The sequence below is a fragment of the Spea bombifrons genome, chromosome 4, assembly GCF_027358695.1.
Source record: "Spea bombifrons isolate aSpeBom1 chromosome 4, aSpeBom1.2.pri, whole genome shotgun sequence".
Lineage (NCBI taxonomy): Eukaryota > Metazoa > Chordata > Amphibia > Anura > Pelobatidae > Spea > Spea bombifrons.
In genome coordinates, this window is record NC_071090.1 from 83,146,001 (window position 1) to 83,168,922 (window position 22,922).

Here is a 22,922-nt window from a genome sequence, read left to right on the forward strand (position 1 = left end):
TAGTTATTTCTCTTGTTCGGAATCAAGCTTTGTTCTTGACCTTTGACGTTATGCTCTCAAGAGCAGGGCCCTCTTCCCCCCTCTGTACCTCTTCTCCTTCTGGAGCATGCCTTAACGTGTGTTCATGTCATGAATGTTATGTATTGTCTGCTTTAATGTTATTGTTAATTTTCACCCTCCCTCTAGTATAATATAATTGCACTAGAATCTGCTGGTGCTCTACAAATAAAACTAAATGTAAAAAAAATACACATGAGTTTGAAATCCTATTTTCAACTTTTTCTTGAAAGGCTATCACATGCTTGGTACTAACCCCTTCCCTCACAATTAAATATATTTAAAGTTCTTATTTTGCTCAACTTTATTACTATATACAGCGGCACGAAAAGGTAAGTGAACCATTTGGAATTACCAGCATTTCTGTATGAATTGGCCTTAAAAGATGGTCTTAACTTTAGCTTCAATAATGAACAAACACAATCAACTAATTACTATATTGTCCTCGTCCATATTGAATACATCATTCAGACATTCACATCGTGGGTTGGAAAATGCACGAGATTCCCTAGGCTAATCACTTCACAAAAGTATTAGCAAATCAGGAGTCCAATCAATGAAATTGGATTGGAGGTGTGTTTTAAAAGATTGCTGCTAGCCTGAGGTTTGCCAGAGAGCACCTTGACACTCCACAAGGTTGAGTTGTTCAGAAAGAACACGCAGCACCACTGTACGTATGGAGTAAAAAAGGCACCACATACTAACATGAAAACATCATCCCAGCGCATAAGTACAGTGAAGGGAGCAGCATGATTCGAGGCTGCTTTTGCTGCCTCAGGGCCTGGAACAGTTTGCCATCATCGAGGGGACAATGAACTCCCAGGTTTATCAACGAATCATACATGATAAAGTTTAGCTCAGTAGAAGTTGGGGCAGCAAGGCAATTACTCTAAACGTCAAAGTAACTCTACTACAGAATGGTTTCAAAAAGAGAAAACCCTCTTTTTGGAGTAGCCCAGTCAGAGCCAAGACGTTTAAATATTAAAGATACTGTGATATAGATGTGCAAATTGGCCAAAAATGATTCGGACAACATTTTCGGTTTATTTCGGGCAAACCAATTACGTTCCCTGCCCATTCGGTTTGGAAAATTCCAAGATTTTAGCATTGTCTTTCTCCGCTTTGTAAGGGGTCTGGGCCTCATTTTTATGACTTTCTACGAATCGACAAAGTAGCCAAAATAAATTCCTTTATTTAAGATGTTGGCCTGTCCCTCCTCTCTCTGGGTTTAACATTGTCTTGGTACTTGCAGGTCTTTTAATTGCATCACTATAGTAACTTACAAGCCATGGTATCACCTGCACATCAAAATCACTCCTGTAAATTGCAAATTACTTTCTCTCTCGTGGACCTCCTTTGCTAATGTAGTTATACAAGAAATTCTTGTATCCTCATTACTGACACCGAATACAATAAGAACAGCTATGAGTAAAACTATTTGGCTTCTGCTATTCCATATTGTGTGTCGATTAAAACCTACAAAGTAAGCAAGCAAGTAAAACATAGAGGAATCACAGGAAACAATCCACTTGAATCATCATTCTCCAAGAACCATTCTGCATAAGACAGTTAGTAAAGCTGAAATAATACAAATGACCAGTGAGTTTGAATTTTCCAAAAGATCCTTAAGTCAATTTTTTACTTAACAGAAATCAATATATCTGTCAGGATTCTATGGGCAGTCAAAATAATCGCTGGATAAATTTACTCATAATTACAATGTGTAACATAGTAACATAGTAACATAGTTCATAAGGTTGAAAAAAGACCAAAGTCCATCAAGTTCAACCTATATACATATTGTGTCCCTACTGTGTTGATCCAGAGGAAGGCAAAAAACCCTTATGAAGCAGATGCCAATTGCCCCATACCAGGGGGAAAATCAGAATAAATCCCTGGATCAACGTTCTGTCCCTATTAATCTAATATCCATAACTTGTAATATAATTGCTTTCAAGAAACACGTCCAGGCTCCTTTTGAACTCTTTTATTGAGTTTACCATTACCACTTCCTCTGGCAGAGAGTTCCATAGTCTCACCGCTCTTACTGTAAAGAACCCCGTCTGTGCTGGTGTAGAAACCTTCTTTCCTCCAGCCGTAGAGGATGTCCCCTTGTTATAGATACAGTCCTGGTTATAAATAGGTCCTGGAAGTGATCTCTGTACTGCACCCTTATATATTTATACATAGTTATTAAGTCCCCCCTAAGCCGTCTTTTTTCCAAACTAATTAACCCTAATTCTGATAATCTTTCTGGGTACTGTAGTCCTTCCATTCCCCTTATTACTCTGGTTGCCCGTCTTTGAACCCTCTCCAGCTCCACTATATCTTTCTTGTACACTGGTGCCCAGTACTGTACACAGTATTCCATGTGTGGTCTGACTAGTGACTTGTACAATGGTAGAATTATTTCCTTGTCGTGGGCATCTATGCCCCTTTTGATGCACCCCATGATTTCATTTGCCTTAGCAGCAGCTGCCTGACACTGGTCGCTACAGGTAAATTTACTGTTAACTAAAAGTCCTTTTCCATGTCAGTCGTCCCCAGTGTTTTCCCATTTAATACATATTCCCAGCCTGGATTTTTCTTCCCCATGTGCATAACCATTTTCATTTATCTGTGTTGAACGGTTTCCCTTTACTTCTTGCCTTACACATTGACTTCTTCAATGCCTACGACCCTTCTAGTTTAAAATCCTCCCCAGCCTCTTAACTTTCCTGTCACCCAGCACAGACGTTGCCCTTTTATTCAAAGACAATTCAATCCAAAGAGTAAGAGCAGCACGGTGTTCTAAAATAATAAAACATGCTTTCTGGCCCCATCTCTTCAGCCATGCATTTAGCTCCCTAAATTCCCTCTGCTTATTTTTATGTCTTTAGAACCTTTACAGGTATACAGTGAAATACAGAACAAATCGGAGTAAGGATAGGTATTGTTTGTGCATCAATGTGTTTTTTGTAAATAAGCGTAAACATACCTGTCAAGAGATTTGTTTGCGCGATATCCATAAAGGGTGTTTTCTTGTGGTTTTTGACAGTAAATGGATTGGTTTTCTCCAGCCAGTTTAAATCCCATTTAGCCCAGGAATATGGCATGGGTTTAATACCTGTAAAGAAAATTGAAAAATCACAATGGCAAGACACACTTTATGTAATTTTGAGCTTTTCACCAACACCAATTCAGTGCCATTTAAAAATGTTTAAACAAAACAAAAGTAGTACGAAAAATGTATAATCCATTATTGCAAAGGACACCATAAGATGTTAAATGTACACTCTAGCCCTAATACGCACTTTGATGCTTAACTTTGCGTAACCTTTTAATTGATTTTTTCACATTTCCCTCCTCAAATGCATAGAGGAAATACTCAGAATCCTCATAAGCTAAAAGCTATAGAGTATTATATGTGAGATTTTTGTATCCATAATTCAATAAATCTGTTACTTCAAAAGAAGCATATTTCTGACTAAACGAATATTCCACTTTTCTTAAAGTTTCTAGAACATTTATCAAGAATTGATCCACTAGCAGTTGTTGGTTCATAAATTAGAATGATAAAATCTCCTTTTACACAAGGAACTGGCATACGCATCACCAGATAAAAAATAATGCCTCTTCAGCCAAGATCCTGGTTGAAAATATCTTGTTTCTGTCGAATTGTTATGTTATACACTGTTTGTTATGTCTTATTTACCCATTGTACAGCGCTGTGGAATATGATGGAGCTATATAAAACAATAATAATAATAATAATAAACAATGTCTAAATCGTCTAAAACCACTGAATTTTAATTAGTCCTCTTCTCCTCATCTAATACTCTCTGAGAGGCTTTTGATTTACAGAGATTCATGGTATGCCTTGCATGATTTGTGTTAAATAGAATGATGGAAAAGCTCTTCAAGCACTAATTGCTTTACCGTGATTTTAGTCCAAATTTCACAGAACATATATTCCTACAAAAACCATCCTTGTTTAAGTCTAGCCATCGCAGACAATATATTATTTACCAAAGATTTAAGCGTATTCATTTGTTAGATGAATATTTGATCTCAGAACCCCCAAGACTGTGGCATCATAAACATTATGCAAGTTAAGCAGGCTTACACGCCCCGAAGCTAAAATGCCTTAAATGGCCTGTGGTTATCGTTCCAGAAAACCTAAAGTTATAGAAATTCCCTGCAGGCTTTGGGTGTTTCCTAAAATGAAAGATTTCTGTTTTGCTCGCATCACTCGGCTGATCTCTAACCAGGACCTTAAAACGTCAATGTTTCCTCTAGTGACTCCATTTGCTTTCACTACAATCAGCTGCCATCTATTTTTTAAAACAGTGGTTAGGCAATATTTCAAAGAACTCTATCTAAAACCACTAGGAAGATATAAATAGCAAAATCCACGACCTAAATATCTTGCATGTATGAATACCGCATTCACAAACATAGGATTCTACAACAGCAGCCTAACATCTCATTAAGCCGCCTCTTACATGAAATAGAAAGAAGGTTTGGTAGTTGTACGGTGGGTCCATGTGATAGACTAGGGTGGATAGTTAAAGTAACTGCAAAATCCTCTGTGAATATATTCAGACAGAACTTTGAGCAGAATACGTAAAATTTACTTTCTGAAAATAAGGACAGCAAAATACAATGGATTTATTTTAATGGTATAAGCTTCTGGGACTAGTCCTGAGCCCTTCTCTGAACCCCCTTCTCTGAACGCTTTCCTCTTCCCCTTTCTACTACTAACACTGTACCTTTAGCTATTCAACCCAGCACCCCGTTTCAATTTACTGCTGCTTTGTTGGTTATGTTTGAGTGAATCCTGTGTGCTCTAACTTTGTTGATAATGTACAGGATAATTTACAATGTAATCTCCTTGGCTTCACTGTGCTTTATGTTGGGATAACTTCTCAGGATTCACTGTACATTATTAAAGGTCCAACCCTAAGAAGAGGCTTCCTGGAAAAAGGACCACATTGTTCTTTAATAACGGATTAGTTAGTAGTCTGGAACTTCAGTGAAGGTTGGCGCCTTTATAATGGTGTCTTGAAGCTGAAATCTTCCATTTGAGCAATCTCTGGGACACTTGGATATATTCTTATAAGTTTGAATGCTCAGCTCTTCTGAAACCACACTACTCTGTGAATACATCTTATCATCAACAGGTACGTGGTAATTTCAAGTGAAATTTAAAGACGAAAAAGAAATCAAACTTATAAAGCTACTATAGAAATATAAAGTAATGAATACCTATACTTACCAGACACCCACTGGAAAAATAAGTCCACAATTTCACTTTTAAACTCTTCATTAAAAACCAACCGAGACTCTGGAAATGCTTCATAAAATACAGCGTATATGGATTGCGACAAACAGCTTGGATATAGCTGCCAATACACAGAACAGTCAGTTATTGGAACAGACCGGCAATAAAATAAATATTCCAAATTACAAATAATAAAACTAAATTGCAGACTTCCAGAAAGCAATAAACTTGACATATAATACCATTTAATATAATGACGTTTTCCCCAATTCAATTTAATCTGTATTATACTGGTACAAACTTAAGTCGGAATCTGCTGCAAATTTCACATTTCCACAAACTTCTGAAGAAAGCTCACAATGCTTTTTCTACCGCTATTTATTTCTAAATATCCACGAATGAGAACAAGACAAGAGCACCTTAAACAGACACTTTATTCTTAAATTGTAAAATATATATTATAGAATAGCCAGTGTACAAAATATGCTTAATTACACCAATGGAAATAAACTTGTAAGAAATGATTACCATGTTTACAGTATAGGCGGCTACCTACTATACATATTGTGATCCTGCACCCACACAGGGTACCAAACAGCACGGTCCTCTAGGGTATTAACGCCACAACTCAATTAGGTAATCACCCACGATTTATTTGTAGTCCACGTATGAAGATATTTACAAGATTACACAGAACACAAATTCTCTACAAACAAAAGCCTAGCTCGTCTGAGCGCTTACTAACATATAACTTCCCTCACTACACAGGGTCTAAAACTAAACAAAACGTAATCCCACCAACCTTTTTGATGGTCTCTCTTGAGCAAAGCAAGCCCTGCTGCTTCCAAACAAACTCTCTCTCTTCTGTCCAACAGGTCAGGTTATATTGCAGCCAGTGCAGCTAATTACCTGCAGCTGACCAGTGCATTGGAGTCAGCTTAAACTCCTGGCCTGGATCCTGGGTCAGTCCAGGTGCATGTAAACTGCGGGGCGGAGCACCAGCCTGCCCTATATGTCATAGAAAACCCTGCAAAATCGAGGGGGAATGTATACCCCTTCCACAACAACACCCCGCACCTTGTTACATATCCTCCCCCCCAGCTCAGACCCATCGGGGCGAGCGGCCTTGGACCACAAACAGTGAACTCGGGAGAGGCCATCCACATTACCCTGGGCAGTACCAGCCCTGTGAACCATAGTAAACTGGAATGGCTGGAGACTAAGGAACCACCTGGTAACCCTGGCATTCTTTTCCTTGTTCTGCCTCATCCAGGTTAAAGGTGCATGGTCAGTAATCAGTGTAAACCTTCGACCCAACAGATAATACCTCAAGGACTCTAGTGCCCACTTAACAGCCAGGCATTCTTTCTCAACCACTGAGTACCTCTGTTCATGAGGATTTAACTTCCGACTTAGATACATGACTGGATGTTCCTCTCCATCATGTGCTTGAGAAAGAACCGCGCCCAGGCCAACATCAGACGCATCGGTCTGTACAATGAATTGTTTAGAAAAATCCGGAGCTACCAATACGGGGTCAGAACACAATGCCTCTTTCAAGACCTGAAAGGCATGTTCTGCTTCTGGGGTCCACTTAACCATAACCGGGCCTTTAGCTTTTGTGAGCTCAGTCAACGGGGCAGTAATGGTGGCAAAGTCAGGGATGAACCTGCGATAATAGCCAGTTAAGCCCAAGAATGCCCTTACTTGTTTCTTTGTTACAGGACGTGGCCAATTGGAGATGGCTGCTACCTTGCTCTGTTGTGGTTTAAGGAGCCCCCGCCCTATTGTATAACCCGGATATTTTTTTAAATTTTGATCCCTAACCCTTTTCTTCTCTACCCGGTAAAGCAGGTTATGTTTTACTTTGAAATAAGGAGAACTTATGTGCTTGTCAGGGTTTACAATGGTATCCTCCATTACTTGCACATTCTCTCTAGCTGCTGTCAGGGTTGTATCCTCCCATTGGGCAGCTCGGAAATTTCCAGGGTGGACTCCCAGATCCTGAAACTCTACTTGTGCTAAGGGGGCCTCATTATGGGGAGGTTCTACTTCATTACCCAGGCACACTACTGGTGACTCTTGTTCCTTGCATGGATCCCAATCAATACTGGAGAAAGGAAAAACATTATCCATTCCTTCTTCCTCATGGGTTTCCTCAGAGCACGTTACCTGAGGAACTGAGGGTTTTCCTGTTATGTTGCGGAAATGGGGGAAGTCCCTCCCTAATACTACATCGTAGGGCAACAGGGGTACCACCCCTACCTGCCATTTGACCTTTCCTACATCCGTGACAATATCAACCTCTGCCGTGGGGTATGAGTGGGTGTCACCATGTATACATACAATATCAAGAAGCTGCCTGGTATCTACTTTCTCTGGCTGAAGCAGAGCACTTTTTATCAATGTAACTTCACTCCCAGAATCAATCAATGCTTGTACACTCTTCCCCTCCACCCTCACTGATCTTAAATGAGTTGCATCAACAGCACTAGTAACCACACACATTTTTGAACAAGTCAACACAGTCTTGTGTAGGGCCCTGGCTCCTACATCACACTGCATGGGCTCTTCACCCTCTGGACAATTACGCGCAAAATGTCCAGGCTCGTGGCATTTGAAGCATCTTATGTGTTCCTCAGTCTGCTCTTGTGGCCGTAATGGGAATTTCGGGTGCCTGTTACCACCATAGTCATATTGTCCCATGCGTGGTACAGGGTTTTGTCCTTTGCTTCCGGTTTTCACGCTTGTCCGGTTGTTAAGGGATCTGGACTTTGGCTGTGGAGAAGTACTACGTAGCTCCTTAACGGTCAAATACCTCTCAACCAGACACATCATCTCCTCTGGATCCTTCGGGTCCCCTTGGCTGACCCATTGTCGCAGTTCTGTAGGCAAGTTCCTGAGAAAGCGATCCATGACCACCATCTCCATTATTTTAGTAGCAGAGTTGATCTCAGGTTTCAGCCATTTCTGAGCAAGCCTCAGCAACTCATACATCTGGGTCCGTGTAGGTTTACCCATGTCATAAGCCCACTTATGAAACCTTTGGGCTCTAAGGGCAGGGGTTATGCCTATACGTGTTAGAATTTCTTTTCTGAGTAGTACATAGTCCTGGGCTTGGTCATCAGGTAAATCTTCATAGGCTTTCTGGGGTTCCCCACTTAGACAAGGAGCTAGTAACCCCGCCCACTGGCTTGCTGGCCAGTTTTCTCTGGTAGCAACCCTCTCAAAAGTAGTGAGATAAGCTTCCACATCATCTGCCTCTGACATCTTATGCAGGAAATCAATTGCTCGAATACGGGGCCCCTTATCCACAGTAGGGCTCCCTGCAGAGGGCGACAGCACTTTCTGCAAAACATTAGCAAGGACAGCTCTGTCCTCATGCTGGGCTTCTCTCAGGTTTTCAACCTGTGCAGTCAGTAAACGATTAGTCTCCTGCTGTACAGCAGTCGCCTGTACCAAAGCCTTCACCAGCTCTTCCATCATAACACCAAGGCAGATGACTAGTATGAAGGTACTGTACTGAGTGGGTGTCCCACGATTCACAAACAATCTTCAATATGCAGACTGGCAGAGACTTTGCATACCCACAGACCTTTTATGTGCTGATGCCCGCATTCTCCACCATATTGTGATCCTGCACCCACACAGGGTACCAAACAGCACGGTCCTCTAGGGTATTAACGCCACAACTCAATTAGGTAATCACCCACGATTTATTTGTAGTCCACGTATGAAGATATTTACAAGATTACACAGAACACAAATTCTCTACAAACAAAAGCCTAGCTCGTCTGAGCGCTTACTAACATATAACTTCCCTCACTACACAGGGTCTAAAACTAAACAAAACGTAATCCCACCAACCTTTTTGATGGTCTCTCTTGAGCAAAGCAAGCCCTGCTGCTTCCAAACAAACTCTCTCTCTTCTGTCCAACAGGTCAGGTTATATTGCAGCCAGTGCAGCTAATTACCTGCAGCTGACCAGTGCATTGGAGTCAGCTTAAACTCCTGGCCTGGATCCTGGGTCAGTCCAGGTGCATGTAAACTGCGGGGCGGAGCACCAGCCTGCCCTATATGTCATAGAAAACCCTGCAAAATCGAGGGGGAATGTATACCCCTTCCACAACAACACCCCGCACCTTGTTACATAATACATGTTTTTAGGTTAGTTCAAAAGGCTTCCATTATGTTCCTGGCAACTTGATTTCTGTTGAAAGTCTAAAACCGGAATAAGGAAGTATTTATCTGATCTAAAAGTGGCCCACAGAGCAGAAATAAGTGATAACAAGAGTAGCGAGAACCAGGGTCGAGAGGTCCCTCCAGTGTGCTCCAAGAAGGAAAGCCTAAAGAACCCTACCACCAGTAATTACACAAGAATCAGGATGCAAAGTAGCAGGAAACATTTTCTAGGGAAAAGCAAAGGGTTTTTAAGGACAACAAGACAATCGTAACTCTGGGTAACACAATTTGATTCATCTGCAGTTATTAAGGCTGAATGTTCATCTAACATGGCCAATAAATCTGCAACTGGAAAGGTAAGACTCACGGACAAACTCAGAGCTTCCTAATAAGTAGGGGGCGACAAACTGGAATGGTGCGTACAATTTGGGAACCATGAATGTGGTTACACAGGCACCAGGGAGATTCATCTGAGCATGGGGAGGGTTATTGGGGCAAAGGAACAACTGCCAACGATGATATAACAATGATGAGTAAAAAAAAAAACAATATAAAAGCACCAAGTTTTGTTATATCTTATTGAGATATCCGCTGCTTATATAACATCGATGAACTATGAATACTAACATAGGACATGTCATCGATTAAATGTATCTGAAACATAAATAATAAATATGTACAAGTAGTCCAGAACACATATTTTCTACGGTTATATTGCCCGGGTAACTGTTTTTGCTGTAACATGTCAACATACCATAATGATGAAATGAGTTACAAGGGGAATAAAATAAAATAATTTAAAAATAAAACAGGCTGTTGCCATTTCACTCCATGTCATTAAATACAGTCAGAAAACATGTCTGCTGAGGTTTTTTGTTTTAATAGAAATTTACCAGGAATATAAGAAATGAATCAGTTATACAAATGATTGTTTGTATTTCTCATCTCTGCACAAAAACTGTATACATTAAAACAAATAAAATATTTCCCTCCGGAATAAGAGAATCAATTTGAGATATCATGACCTGCTTCTTAACCTTCTAATACACATCTATCTTAAAACATCATGGAAAAGAATCTATGTAATACTACAATGCATTAAACTGCAAGAACATGACCTTTTAAAAATACACTAAATAATTAATCATTCCCCTTAAGCATAAATTAACAGGTGTTATAGCTGATTGCCAAGCATATCAGCAACAGTATCATGTGAAGGTTAAAGATCACATTTTCCAGTGGATCTGGAATTATAAAAGCACTTTCTTTTGCAGTTATTTAAATGATTCCTTAATGAGCCATAAGCTGCAGCAATGACAGAAATATGGAAGCAGAAATAAGAAAATGACAGACAAAACTTACCATGAAGGAAAGACATGATCAATAATACTTGTTGTGTGATGCATCTGATTATATATATATATATATATATATATATATATATATAGAGAGAGAGAGAGAGAGAGAGAGAGAGAGAGAGAGAGAGAGAGAGAGAGATATTTTTTTTTTCTTATTATTATTTATACACAGACATTTAATCATAGGCTTACTACAAAATACAAAATATATCCAGTTTCTTTGCCAAGTCTGAAGACAATTGATCCTAACTTGTTGATAACATGAAAATTCATTCTATTAATTAAAATAGTGTGATATAGAGTTCTACTTGAACTTCCTTAGTATTTCTACAGAATATGTAGCAAAATACAGTACCGTGAAAAACAAGTCTTTCATGTCCAGAGGAGCACTTTGGAAAAGGGTCACAAAGTTGTCTGAGATCCTGTTGAAAAGCTGTTCTTGTTCTTCATGGCAAGGCTTAAAAATATAAAGGATCATTTAAATTTTGCTATTTCATAAACTCATCTATGACCTTGTGTGGATGTAATCAAGGTCATTGGACATTTGTTTGTACTAATTAAATTGCATTCTTCCCCCTGTGACTTATTAAATAATACACTAGGTCCACGCAGATATTGTCCCCCAAGACAAATCAACTGCCCCATTAAAGCTTTACTTCAGGCCAAAGTAAACACCTTCTTAACAATTTATGTTTGGCTTCTAAAAAATAAAACTTTAGTGTCCATCTTTTGGAGGGATAGTCTGTCTGTGTAGCAAGTTCATTTGCACTTCTTTCCACCAATTAAGTATGTTTTGTGTTGAATTTTGACATCAGGTTCATGTGGTATAGCAATAAAATGCACAACATGTGTTTATAAATTACTTTGTCCTATGTCCTTTGCTATGTTTATGTATTTTATTTTATTTTACTTATTAAAATATTGAAGCTTCTTTTCCTTTTTTGTCTCGTTTCTAAGCCACATCAGCATAATTTACACCCACTATGGGCCACTAGGTGAATGAACAATCAGTACAACACAAGCATCTGATAGCCGGGAGATAATATGCATTGGACCATTTCACTAATCCCTTAAATGAACTTTTTGGAGAAGGTAGTCCAGTTATTAGAAGAACTAGGCATCACCCTATGTCACAGCTATCCTCACTCTTGTTTAGTCTGCTACTAGAAGTCAATGGAACATTGTAGGTTATGGAACATTTAATTACCTTAAATCTTTCTAGGAAAAACCACCAGAAGGAATCTTCAAGAACAGCAACAGAGGCGTCTGACAAAAAGAGTTTTTTAAATGACTTTGAAGTTGCACTCTGTGAATGTAATAAAGATAATATTGTAAGCTTGCAAAAGCAAAACCATCAACTTATTCTGTACTAGCATGTCTTAAGTTTGTTATTGTTAAGTTTGTATTATGTTGATTTTAGCTTTATTGTGAATTGTGTATCCCACACACACTTCTGTAATAGTGCTTCAGAAAATGTATAAAATGTAATAATAATAATAATAATGGAAACCAAAATAACTATGTATAACTATGAGAAAGAATTACTGTTTGCCTGGATAAATGCGAACTCGATTGACGCCATAAAACACCAGTAAACGTAAATAACGAACTAAACATAACTGCAAAAAGTAACTTTTCAACACATAAAAGATGATGGATAAAGAGACTGCACAATGCATTCCATGTAAGGACGAAAATTGTCTCTCAATACTTAACAAGTTTGAAGAGCAGCCAATAAACAGCACGAAAATAGAGAAAAAAAAATAATTGTGGTCTTTTTTGGTATTAAAAGTTACTTATAAAAAGGTCAGTGCTTCATTAGCAGTTTTATTCCAACCGGCAGAACATGCTGTACGCATTACTAAAGTTTAGAACCTTAGTTCTATTGTTCTTTTATTAAATAAGCATTGAGAATTAAAATCATCCTTTAGGGCACATAGTATAATTATCTCAATCCAAATACGACACCTTCACAATCTGCTATTTGCTTTGTATACTAACTCGCTAGTAAGTTTATCGTTAACTTCAACTCGGATGAAATGTGTCAGATTATGGGCTTGACTTTATGAGGATTTAAAAATCTAAACACTGATCTTATCACCACAGCAATAGAAATCCCAGACAGTCATAGATAAAGTGAAAATGTCCAGTAGAAGTGCTATAGAGACAAAATGAAGAGAGTGCACTTCCACATGATACATTCATTTATTCAGCATTTTCTTTTCTGCATCCTAAATACCATTGCAACATTGGTTCTTCAGTATAATATTGGGTACGTACTTTAAAGTTCTGGTTCTCTGCAACATGGTTTAGGACTTGGACAGGCTCCAATTGTCCGGGTAGCTCCGTGACCTCAGTTCTTTTGAATCCAGGGAATACAGAAGACTGAACAGGAGAGCATTAACATTAAAGGGTAAGTAACACTGAAAAGGTGTATACCTAAACAGCAGGGAACCAAAGGTTCCTTGTTTGCACACTGCCAAATTAATTGTATGAGGTGTCAAAGATGTCTCATATATGCCAAGGCCTTAAGCACAAAAATGGACTTAATAAACCAGACATCATGAACAATGCTGTTTCATTGCTATAATATAAATTTGCATTTGCATATGAAATAAAACACTGCACTTCCAGAAGGGGTGAGCTGAACTCGCATAATGTTTACTTAAAAACAAGGAGATTTCTTGGATGTCATCTTGCTACTTAACTATGTATTAAACAGGATCAGCAATAATAAATGTGGTTGTCACAATGCATGGAGAAGGAGAAGTTCAGTGGATATACACTCACTGGCCACTTTATTACAAGGTGCTGGAGACATTCCTCAGAGATTTTGGTCCATATGGACATGATGGCACCACGCAGATGCTGCAGATTTGTCTGCTGCACATCCATAATGTGAATCTCCCATTCCACCACATCCCAAAGGTGCTCGACTGGATTGTGATCTGCTGACCGTGGAGGCCATTGGTGTGCAGTGAACTCATTGTCATGTTCAAGAAACCAGTTTGAGATGATGTGAGCTTTGTGACATGGTGCATTATCCTGCTGGAAGTAGCCATCAGAAGATGGGTACACTGTGGTCATAAAGGGATGGACATGGTCAGCAACAATACTCAGGTAGGCTGTCACGTTTAAATGATATTCAATTGGTACTATGGGGCCAAAAGTGTGCCAAGAAAATGTCCCCTACACCATTACACCAACAGCAGCTCGATACAAATTGTAGCCTCAGTTTCCTGTTCTTAGCTGACAGGAGTGGCACCTGGGGTGGTCTTCTGCTGCTGTAGCCCATCTGCTTCAAGGTTCGACGTGTCGTGCGTTCAGAGATGGTATTCTGCATATCTTGGTTATAACGAGTGGTTATTAGACTAACTGTTACCTTTCTGTCATCTCAAACCAGGCTGCCCATTCTCCTCCTGGATATTTTCTCTTTTTCGGACCATTCTCTGTAAACCCTAGAGATGGTTGTGCGTGAAAATCCCAGCAGTTTCTGAAATACTCCAACAACTATGCCACGTTCAAAGTCACTTAAATCCCCTTTCGTCCCCATTCTGATGCTCGGTTTGAACTTTAGCAAGTTGTCTTGACCATGTCTTCATACCTAAACGCATTGAGTTGCTGTCATGTGATTGGCTGATTAGCTATTTGTGTTAACAAGCAATTGAACAGGTGTACCTAATAAAGTGGACAGTGAGTGTTGTTCTTCATAAAGCAAGTCAGGGAGTTATATATTCATTGTAGGATGTATTTATCATAAAGCAAACCTTGTTACATTCACAAATACATGTAAAAGATCATATATATATATTTTATAATTTTTATGCAGGCTCATTAAAGTATGTAAATGTATCTACATTTTGTCATAAATTCACTTGTCAATCATTGCTAATTTTGGATAACGTTAATTTACCTCAACAGATAGTTTCTTCTTTCTTCTAGTATTACCCTTTAGCTCCTGGGGAATAGGTGAAAGGCAAGAGCACAGTGTAAACAGATAATTGTCAATGAGAATTCAATAACTTTGGGAGCAGCTATCTTAGCAGGTTAGTATTGTGATGTCCCAGAGCACTGGGAACATGCAGTTGTACCTTAATATCTTCTTGTGAGCGTCCTTTCACAGTGCTGCCAGATACATCAACTTCTGTTAAAAACGCTAAAATAATAATAAAAAAGTGGTATGGATCCCCATTTCATAACATCAGTGACACAGCACAGCATATTAACGGAGGGTAGATTCATTATACAGACTGTACATTGCTTATTTTACTATTTCAGGGAAATCTGTTTGGGGGCAGGTAAATTCCCAAGGCTGTATAGTACTTGGATTTGTATTGTTTATTGTCCTTTCATTTACTTGTCCACAAAAGGTGGACCACATTTTTTAGTGTGTAGGGGTGAAGAAAGCCTGAACTACACTCATCATTTAGGTGTGATTAAGATAAACATAATAAAGATTATATCTAAGGATTAGGACTGATTTGTTTAATAGTATACGTCTAACCTACATTTTTTAAGTAAATTTTGTTTTTACCCAGGTAAGTTTGGTCCACGTTTATGACTTCCCTAAGTCTCAGGTAAAATATAAGCACACCATTGCTTATTGCTCATCCTCTGCATAGGGGTGATAAGCAACATTCAATAAGCAAGTTTATGGTTTTAATTTAATTTTAGCATAGGCTCTCTCATAGGATCTGTTGTGCATAGTTCTGTCCCCACACTTAAAATCTGACAATTAAAATGTTTGTGAGTTGTGAGATCCAATACTATTAGTGTAAAAAAATGAACTAAACAGAAACCTTTAGCAGCTTGGACCTGCTAACTTCTCTGTACTCTCTTGGTATTAAAAATAAGTCAATGAGGATTGGGAAAAATAAGACTCAAAATATAATTGTTCCTGCATTTAAGCTACCTGACAGGTAACTAAAAGTCAAGGCTTAAGAACTGTAATGATAAGCATTAGATTTTTACTTACCTTCATTTGAAGAGTCCATATGGTCATCTGAGAAATGTAAATTTAATATTTGGGATGCATATTTATCAAGAAGGGATGTATTTTGACAAATGTTGGCCTCCAAATCGACAAAGGCTTTGTCACTAAAAGATGTGTTTTCATGAAGATCTTTGTTTATAACATCTAATGGGTATGCGGCGTCCAGTGTACAAGCCACCGTCAAAGATTCTTCTAAGGGACTGTGTGGCCAATCGTTCTGTTGATATACATAAATATGTTAACGAGGAAACAAACAAAAAAAAAAACATTGCAGTTTAAGGCATAGGAAAAAACTGTAGAAAGGATTATTAGTGGAAGACAGCCATCTTAACCTGTCAAACCCTGCCCTCATAAATCCAGAATGATCTGCATGAAACAGCCAGTGGTGAAGTCTTCAGAGGTATATAACTTATAATTGGCCTCCACAGTACTCGTGCCTCCACTTAGTACAATGTGGTATCTTCTGGACCAACAATTCATGCAGCGCTTCCTACAGTACATATATTTAAGACGTATGACAGGACTAGAATTGACAGACTAAGACAAATCGATACATTAAATGGAGAGAGCCCAGCTCGCAAGCTTACAATCTAATTTTTTTATATACCATGCCTCCCAACTGTCCTGTTATGGCCCCTGAGCTCTGCATCAATAGCCAGCGCACTACAACGAGGGAGCAGTAAAGTGAGGTCTGAAGTGACAGACCGTGTGCTCCCACCACAGGATGGAGGATGGAGGAAGAGGTAAGAGATGGGGAGAAAGGGGTGTAAGGGCAGTGTATGTGCATATATGTATGTATTTGTAAGCTTGTGTGAGTGTATGGGCAGGTGTGTGTAAGTTATTTGTAGGCTGGTGTGTAAGGGCAGTGTATGTATATATGTGTGTAAAGGCAGGTATGTGTAAGGGCAGTGTATGTGTGTGTGTGCGTGTAAGGGCAGTGCATATGTATGTGTGTGTGTGTGTGTGTGTGTAAGGGCAGTGCACGTGTATATGTGTGTGTAAGGGCAGTGCACGTGTATATGTGTGTAAAGGTCTGTGTGTGTAAGGGCAGTGTATGTGTATATGTGTGTAAAGACAGGTGCGTGTAAGGGCAGTGTATGTGTATATGTGTGTGTAAGAGCAGTGTATGTGTATACATGTGTGTAAATGGAAGTGTAAGTATATATGTGTGTAAAGGCAGGTGTGTGTAAGGGCAGTGTATGTGTATATGTGTGTGTAACAGCAGTGTGTGTATAGGTAGGTGTGTGTGTAAGGGCAGTGTATGTGTATGTGTAAGAGCAGTGTATGTGTATATGTGTGTGTAAAGGCAGTATATGTGTGTGTAAAGGCAGGTGAGTGTGTAAGGGCATTGTATGTGTTTTATTATTATTATTTCTTGTTTTATATAGGCCCATCAAATTCTGTAGCGCTGTACAATGGGTATATGTGTGTGTGTGTAAGGGCAGTGTACGTGTATATGTGTGTGTAAGGGTGGTGTATGTGTGTGTAAAGGCAGTGCATGTGTATATGTGTGTGTAAAGGCAGGCGTGTGTAAGGGCAGTGTATGTTTATATGTGTGTAATAACAGTGTATGTGTATATGTGTGTGTAAATGCAGTGTATGTGTATATGAGTATGTAAAAGTGCTGTGGTCTATCACTAACAACGGCACTTTTACCTATTAACTCCCACGATGCCTAGTCATGGTGGACACCTAGCTGGCTGAGCATCATGGGAATTGTAATTCACAGTTAACATCTGCAGCTTTATCTACTGTTAACTGCACTTCCCATGATGCTCAGCATCATGGAAATACCGTATTTGCTCGATTATAAGACGACCCTGATTATAAGACGACCCCTCAAAATCTGAATATTAATTTAGGAAAAAAAGAAAAAGCCTGAATATAAGACGACCCCAAAGGAAAAAAGTTTTACCAGTAAATGTTAATTCATGTAAATTATTTTTTTAAATAAAAGCTATGATTGAGAAAAATATTTTTTTTGTTTTTATTTCTTGTATTTTCCAACCTGTCCCCCAGTTACGCACATCTGCCCCAGGCTTGCCACACCAATATGGCACTGTGGCCCATGATATGCCTTTTAACCCCCTATATGCCACTGTGCCCCATGGTATGCCTTTTGACCCCCTATGTGCCACTCTGCCTCCAGAAATCCCCATTCTGGCATTTAGGGGGTTAAAATGCATATTATGGGGCAGAGTGGCATATAGGGAGGTATAAGGCATTTCAGGAGGCAGAGTGGCATTAAGGGAGTTAAAAGGCATTGTATAGAGCACTCTGCCTCCAGAAATGCCTTATACCCCTATATGCCACTCTGGCATTTAGGGGGGTAAAAGGCATATTATGGGGCAGAGTGGCATATAGGGAGGTATAAGGCATTTCAGGAGGCAGAGTGCTCTATTAAATGCCCCCTTAACGCCACTCCAGAAATGCCCTATGCCCCCATTTAACACACACACACACCCTATACCCCCATTTAACTAACACACACACACACACACACTCTCTCTCTCCCCCCCTCTCTCACCCCCCTTCCCCCTCTCTCACCCCTCTCTACCCTCTCAGCCCTCTCTTACCGGTGCTTCCAGCCGGGGCCGCGTGTTGACGTCGCCTTCCGCTGCAGTCGGAAGGAGGTGGAGTTGGCAGCGGGGGTTTGTATGCGTCCGTCGCGTATACTTTCCCCGGCTGTCAGAGATCAGAGTTCCCCGCACCGGTGCGGCACCAGTGCGGGGAACTCTGATCTCTGACAGTCGGGGAAGGTTTACGCGACGGACGCAGACAACCCCCGCTGCTAGCCACACCTCCTTCCGGCTGCAGCGGACGTTGTCTACGCGGATCGCGTAGACGTCAACCCGCTGCCCCGGCAATACAGCAGGAAGCACCGGTAAGTGTGTGTATGATGGGGGGGGTGAGACAGGAGGATCCAGGTCCCCTGCAGCGGTGCGGGGGATCTGGATCTTAGTCTCCTAATCAGACCTCTATTTGAGGTCTGATTAGAAGACGACCCCGATTAGAAGACGAGGGGTATTTTTCAGAGCATTTGCTCTGAAAAAAACCTCGTCTTATAATCGAGCAAATACGGTAGTATGTCAGGCTGAGCATCATGGCAATTCAATTCAATGTGTTGGTTATTTTTAATATGCATGACTGTGCTGACAAAAATTTTTTAAGTGGCGATGTAAGCGCAACATTGTAAAAAAAAAAATGTCCCTCTTTCACATTTGGAAAAGTTGGTAGTTATGTGTAACAGGTTCACCAAGAGAGCTGTAGTAACTCCCAGAGATCACCCAGATGTATCCTCCTGTTGTCCCCAAAATCACTTCCAGCACCAGTCAGCATGCACACCTTGGAACCCTACTATGTGTACCCAATAAGTAGACACAACTACCTTGAATTGAGTACAGCAGGAATGAACATTTTATTGAACAGAATATAGCATATTTATACACAGAAACATCAAGACAACAGCCAGGTTTTAAACAGAATAAAAGGGCTCAATCACCTCAGTACATAATTTAATTACATCACACAAGAGTAAGACTTAACAGAACAATTATAAAATTAACTAACTTAAGGTGCAGGGAAACAATCACTACGGAAGGAGCCTCTTATGGTATGAGCAGATGGTCTTTGTACATGTCAACCTGCATTTTTACAAGTGACCCCCCACACTTCCCCCACAGGAGGAACCATGGCCAAAATGCCCAGGCTGAATGTGGGCAAGTGTCCACTAGATTGCAACTCTCAGGAAGGGGCTGTGTCTGGCCCATCAATGTAGTTCTGTCACAGTATGATATACATCTATAGTTCTCATTTACTTTAAATATTATATTTTTTATAACATTTCATCTGCTTGGTCCCGAAGTTCCTATTTTATGTCACCCTGTAAAAATACTCCATGTATATGCCCTCTATCACAGCTCTCAGAACAGGTGCAACAATTCTCATACAAACAGCTTCAGTACACACAACTCTACCACACATCACACCGGCAGACACAAGCAAAGTGTCATAGTTAAGCAGGTGCCTTATTTACAAAGGAGAACAATCATCAGCATTCAAAACCAAATCTATAAACCGATACATTAGATAATCACTTAGGCTTCAGTATTATATATCAGTCAAAAACACAAAAGCTTGCCTGCCACTCCATGACTCCCCATATGAAGTGAGAAGAAACAGCATTTCTATTAAGACACGTTATGTATACCACGGAGGCTATACAGGAAGCAGTAGGGGAGCTACGAGATGCTTGTTAAACATACCCAGACAAGACATGTCACTTCTTCTCACTAATAGTCACATTAGAAAGCCGCCAATATAAACATTTACAAATAGACACATTTAATCTGATGCATGCCAGAGACAAGTGTCTACAACATGTTACCTCCAACACTGAAGCTGACAGTGGATTTAAGTTCATAGGACTGCTTTTAAAATGACAGACATACAGAACATAAAGTAGGAACACATAAGTATTTTTACGTGGAAAGCTTGCACGTCATTTCACTTGTCTTCAAACAGAATGCCGGCAAGCCTACTACCCAATATGCTGATAACCTAAGAGGCTTACCGCCGATAGAATTTAATAGAGTGGCTTCTGGAAATGCCACAGTGAATATAAATCACGAGGGATAGTGGTATTTCATTATAAGGCACTGCAATATTTATGTCTAAAATATTAAGGTACTTCTTGAGCTTGTACAGCCAGTCCATTACTATTAAGGCAGTTTTATTCTTAAGTCCTAATTACATTTTACATTTTTTTTCTTTGCATAGAACACAAACGCATCTAAACACAAAACAGGACTATAAGAGAATTTGGAAAGCTCTTCTATATCTTATAATCATTTTCCTGCACTCCCCTAGGAAAATCAAGAAAAATCTAACTTGCCATAACCATACATGAGTTTTAAAGTGATGTCCGTGACGGTGGGCAAATTTTAAGCTTAAGGGTCGAGGGAAAAAGACGAGGTAGGGTATTTATTTTGAACAAGTGCCTTAGACATCAGCGAACAGACATCGGTTTCCAAGTTCAGAGACTTGCTGGTACTCATGCCTCCAGGACAGCGATACCAGAGCTATAGCATGCGTACTAGTACATCAGCCTTCAGGCAAGTGGCCCTCTCTGACTGGAAACCTAGGCCTTGTCAGCCACAGTTATGTAGCTTTAAAGGCAGATGCCCCACCTCAACTGGGTTGTTCAGGCTGCCCCAGTAACCTGCTCGTGAGGGAGCAGGAGTCATCTGACCAAGCACCTGTACACCGCTTCTAACAAATTACAAGATAAACCACCTTTATGCTTGATCTTCTAGTATGTTTCCAGTAACCTTCAACTGACCACAAACTCTTCTGTTGCTTTATATTTTATATTCACTCTCACTTAATTATTATGTCTACACAATGGGCCTACTTTGGTCATTCTATCTTGTGAATTTTAAGTCACTTGGTTCTACTACATTTGATTGAACAAAATCTACCCTAAAGGACCATGTACCACTCTTCATTGATTTCCATTGTCACCTGGGATTATTTACTTATAAAATGTCACTTAACTATTTTCTGTGCATTATGAAGAGTTACATTTCTGGTGTGGTCAGGTTTCACACTATTTTGTTAATATAGCTTTGTAACTTACCAAATCTTGGAATTCCAAGAATTCTTCTAACATAGCTGGCGGTCTCTGCATTTTCTGCTGAAGGAAGGATAGGGCGAGTGTAAAGTAGCATCCTATTAAGCTGACAAATAATAATCTACCTTTTTTAAAGGTCAACTAACCAACTTATCTATACATTATGCAGGACAGACTTGAAGGGTTGGCAATCCATAAAGTGCAGTGAAGTTGTGAGTTAAGATGCTCGTCTCACCTGCTAACCCACAATTTAGTGAATAAACCCCTCGATATACCTCATTCTTACATTAATATGGGAAAGCAATGGCATTTGCATTAACAAACATCTGGAATGATGAAACCATTTGGTATTAGATTTCCCAGATCTTGCATTCCTGAAGGATTACCTGAAACCTTCACCTCTGGCTTTTATGCCAGAAAGGAAATGGGATTTTTTTTCATTTTAAGACTAGTAACGAGAGGATAACAAAAAAACGCCATAAACAGCAAAATGTCAAATGAAGCACAATCCCAAACCCAAAGTTTCATTGACTTTTTGCGCAGATAACCATTGAGGTTATAAAGTCTAACAACCAGGACTCTACAAATTCTGACTCGGTTTCCTTGTTGCTATTGCGTGTAGAATTGATTGTATAGAGCTGCAGGATCTTGATTCTTTCATGAAAAAATAGGATCAAAGAAACTCTGACACAAAAACAAACAAGAGATATGTTGTTCATAGATGTAGCTATACATTTTAAGCAGTAATTAGAGCAGGGATGGCATCCATCAACAGCACAAAAAGCCACCATTAGTAACAATCTAGCAGCCATGGCTGCCAGGCTCCTTGGATTTGTCAACTCCTGCATTAAGAGTGAAATATAATACATGTTAGTGTGGCATGCTGATTAGCTTAAATACCAGGAAACACATTTATTCATCAAAAGGCAAGTTCTAGGCATGCATAATTTAATATATCTATATTATATACATGTCTTTAAAGCTTGTTTCAGTGGGGACACACCAAACTTTTATGTGAAAAAATATCTTGAGGTTGGGTAACGTTATAGTGGTCAACCACTCACTGTATTTTGTTCCTAAGCGTGGTGAAATCTAGCACCCATATGTATAAGTGCAAGAGAACACACATTTTCTGAAAGTTATTAGAAATCCAACAGCAAGGATACCACCGAGGATGCCCTGACACATGGCAATTAAATGAGTCAACTTGGGTAGAAGAATTCTAGCATCCTGAGTCAGGAGATTCTTGTGATTAACCGAGGCAGGGTTGGGCAAACAACACTCGTAATGACCACTAGTACATTTCTACTTTAGATGCAATTTTATGCAATGAAAAGAGAACTATTGAATTATGGTGAAAGAACTTCAACATTAGAAGACATGACTACCTACTACACTAATGTGACCATTGCTGCACTTCATATGACTAACCATGAT

At 39.6% G+C, this 22,922-nt stretch overlaps 2 protein-coding genes across 2 annotated transcripts in view; both read right to left on the reverse strand.

Annotated features, from left to right (window-relative positions):
- FAM227B (family with sequence similarity 227 member B) overlaps positions 1-13,373 on the reverse strand; it is a 67,691-nt gene extending 54,318 nt beyond the window's left edge. The window contains exons 1-5 of the mRNA XM_053463759.1: positions 13,141-13,373; positions 12,068-12,166; positions 11,216-11,317; positions 5,315-5,441; positions 3,035-3,163 (exon numbers count right to left, since the gene is read on the reverse strand). Coding sequence (XP_053319734.1) covers positions 3,035-3,163; positions 5,315-5,441; positions 11,216-11,236 — 277 coding nt within the window. The 5' untranslated portion in view covers positions 11,237-11,317; positions 12,068-12,166; positions 13,141-13,373. The remainder of the gene's footprint in view (positions 1-3,034; positions 3,164-5,314; positions 5,442-11,215; positions 11,318-12,067; positions 12,167-13,140) is intronic.
- LOC128491438 (protein FAM227B-like) lies at positions 11,263-21,545 on the reverse strand. Its single transcript, XM_053463760.1, has 6 exons — positions 21,492-21,545; positions 15,836-16,070; positions 14,952-15,016; positions 14,774-14,818; positions 13,100-13,245; positions 11,263-11,317 (listed from the first exon to the last, which is right to left on the reverse strand). Exons 1-6 carry the CDS (start codon positions 21,540-21,542, stop codon positions 11,263-11,265), a joined length of 597 nt encoding a protein of 198 aa, XP_053319735.1. The 5' UTR covers positions 21,543-21,545.
- Positions 21,546-22,922: the final 1,377 nt, after the last annotated feature.

What these genes read in the sequence shown, in the direction of transcription:
- LOC128491438 (XM_053463760.1), bottom strand. Translation starts at nt 21,542, where the DNA reads ATGCAGAGACCGCCAGCTATGTTAGAAGAATTCTTGGAATTCCAAGAT. An exon ending in TATGGACTCTTCAAATGAAG is followed by an intron (nt 15,017 to 15,835) that starts GTAAGTAAAAAT and finishes TTATTATTTTAG; the next exon opens with CGTTTTTAACAGAAGTTGAT. An exon ending in AGAAGAAACTATCTGTTGAG is followed by an intron (nt 13,246 to 14,773) that starts GTAAATTAACGT and finishes TCTCCTGTTCAG; the next exon opens with TCTTCTGTATTCCCTGGATT.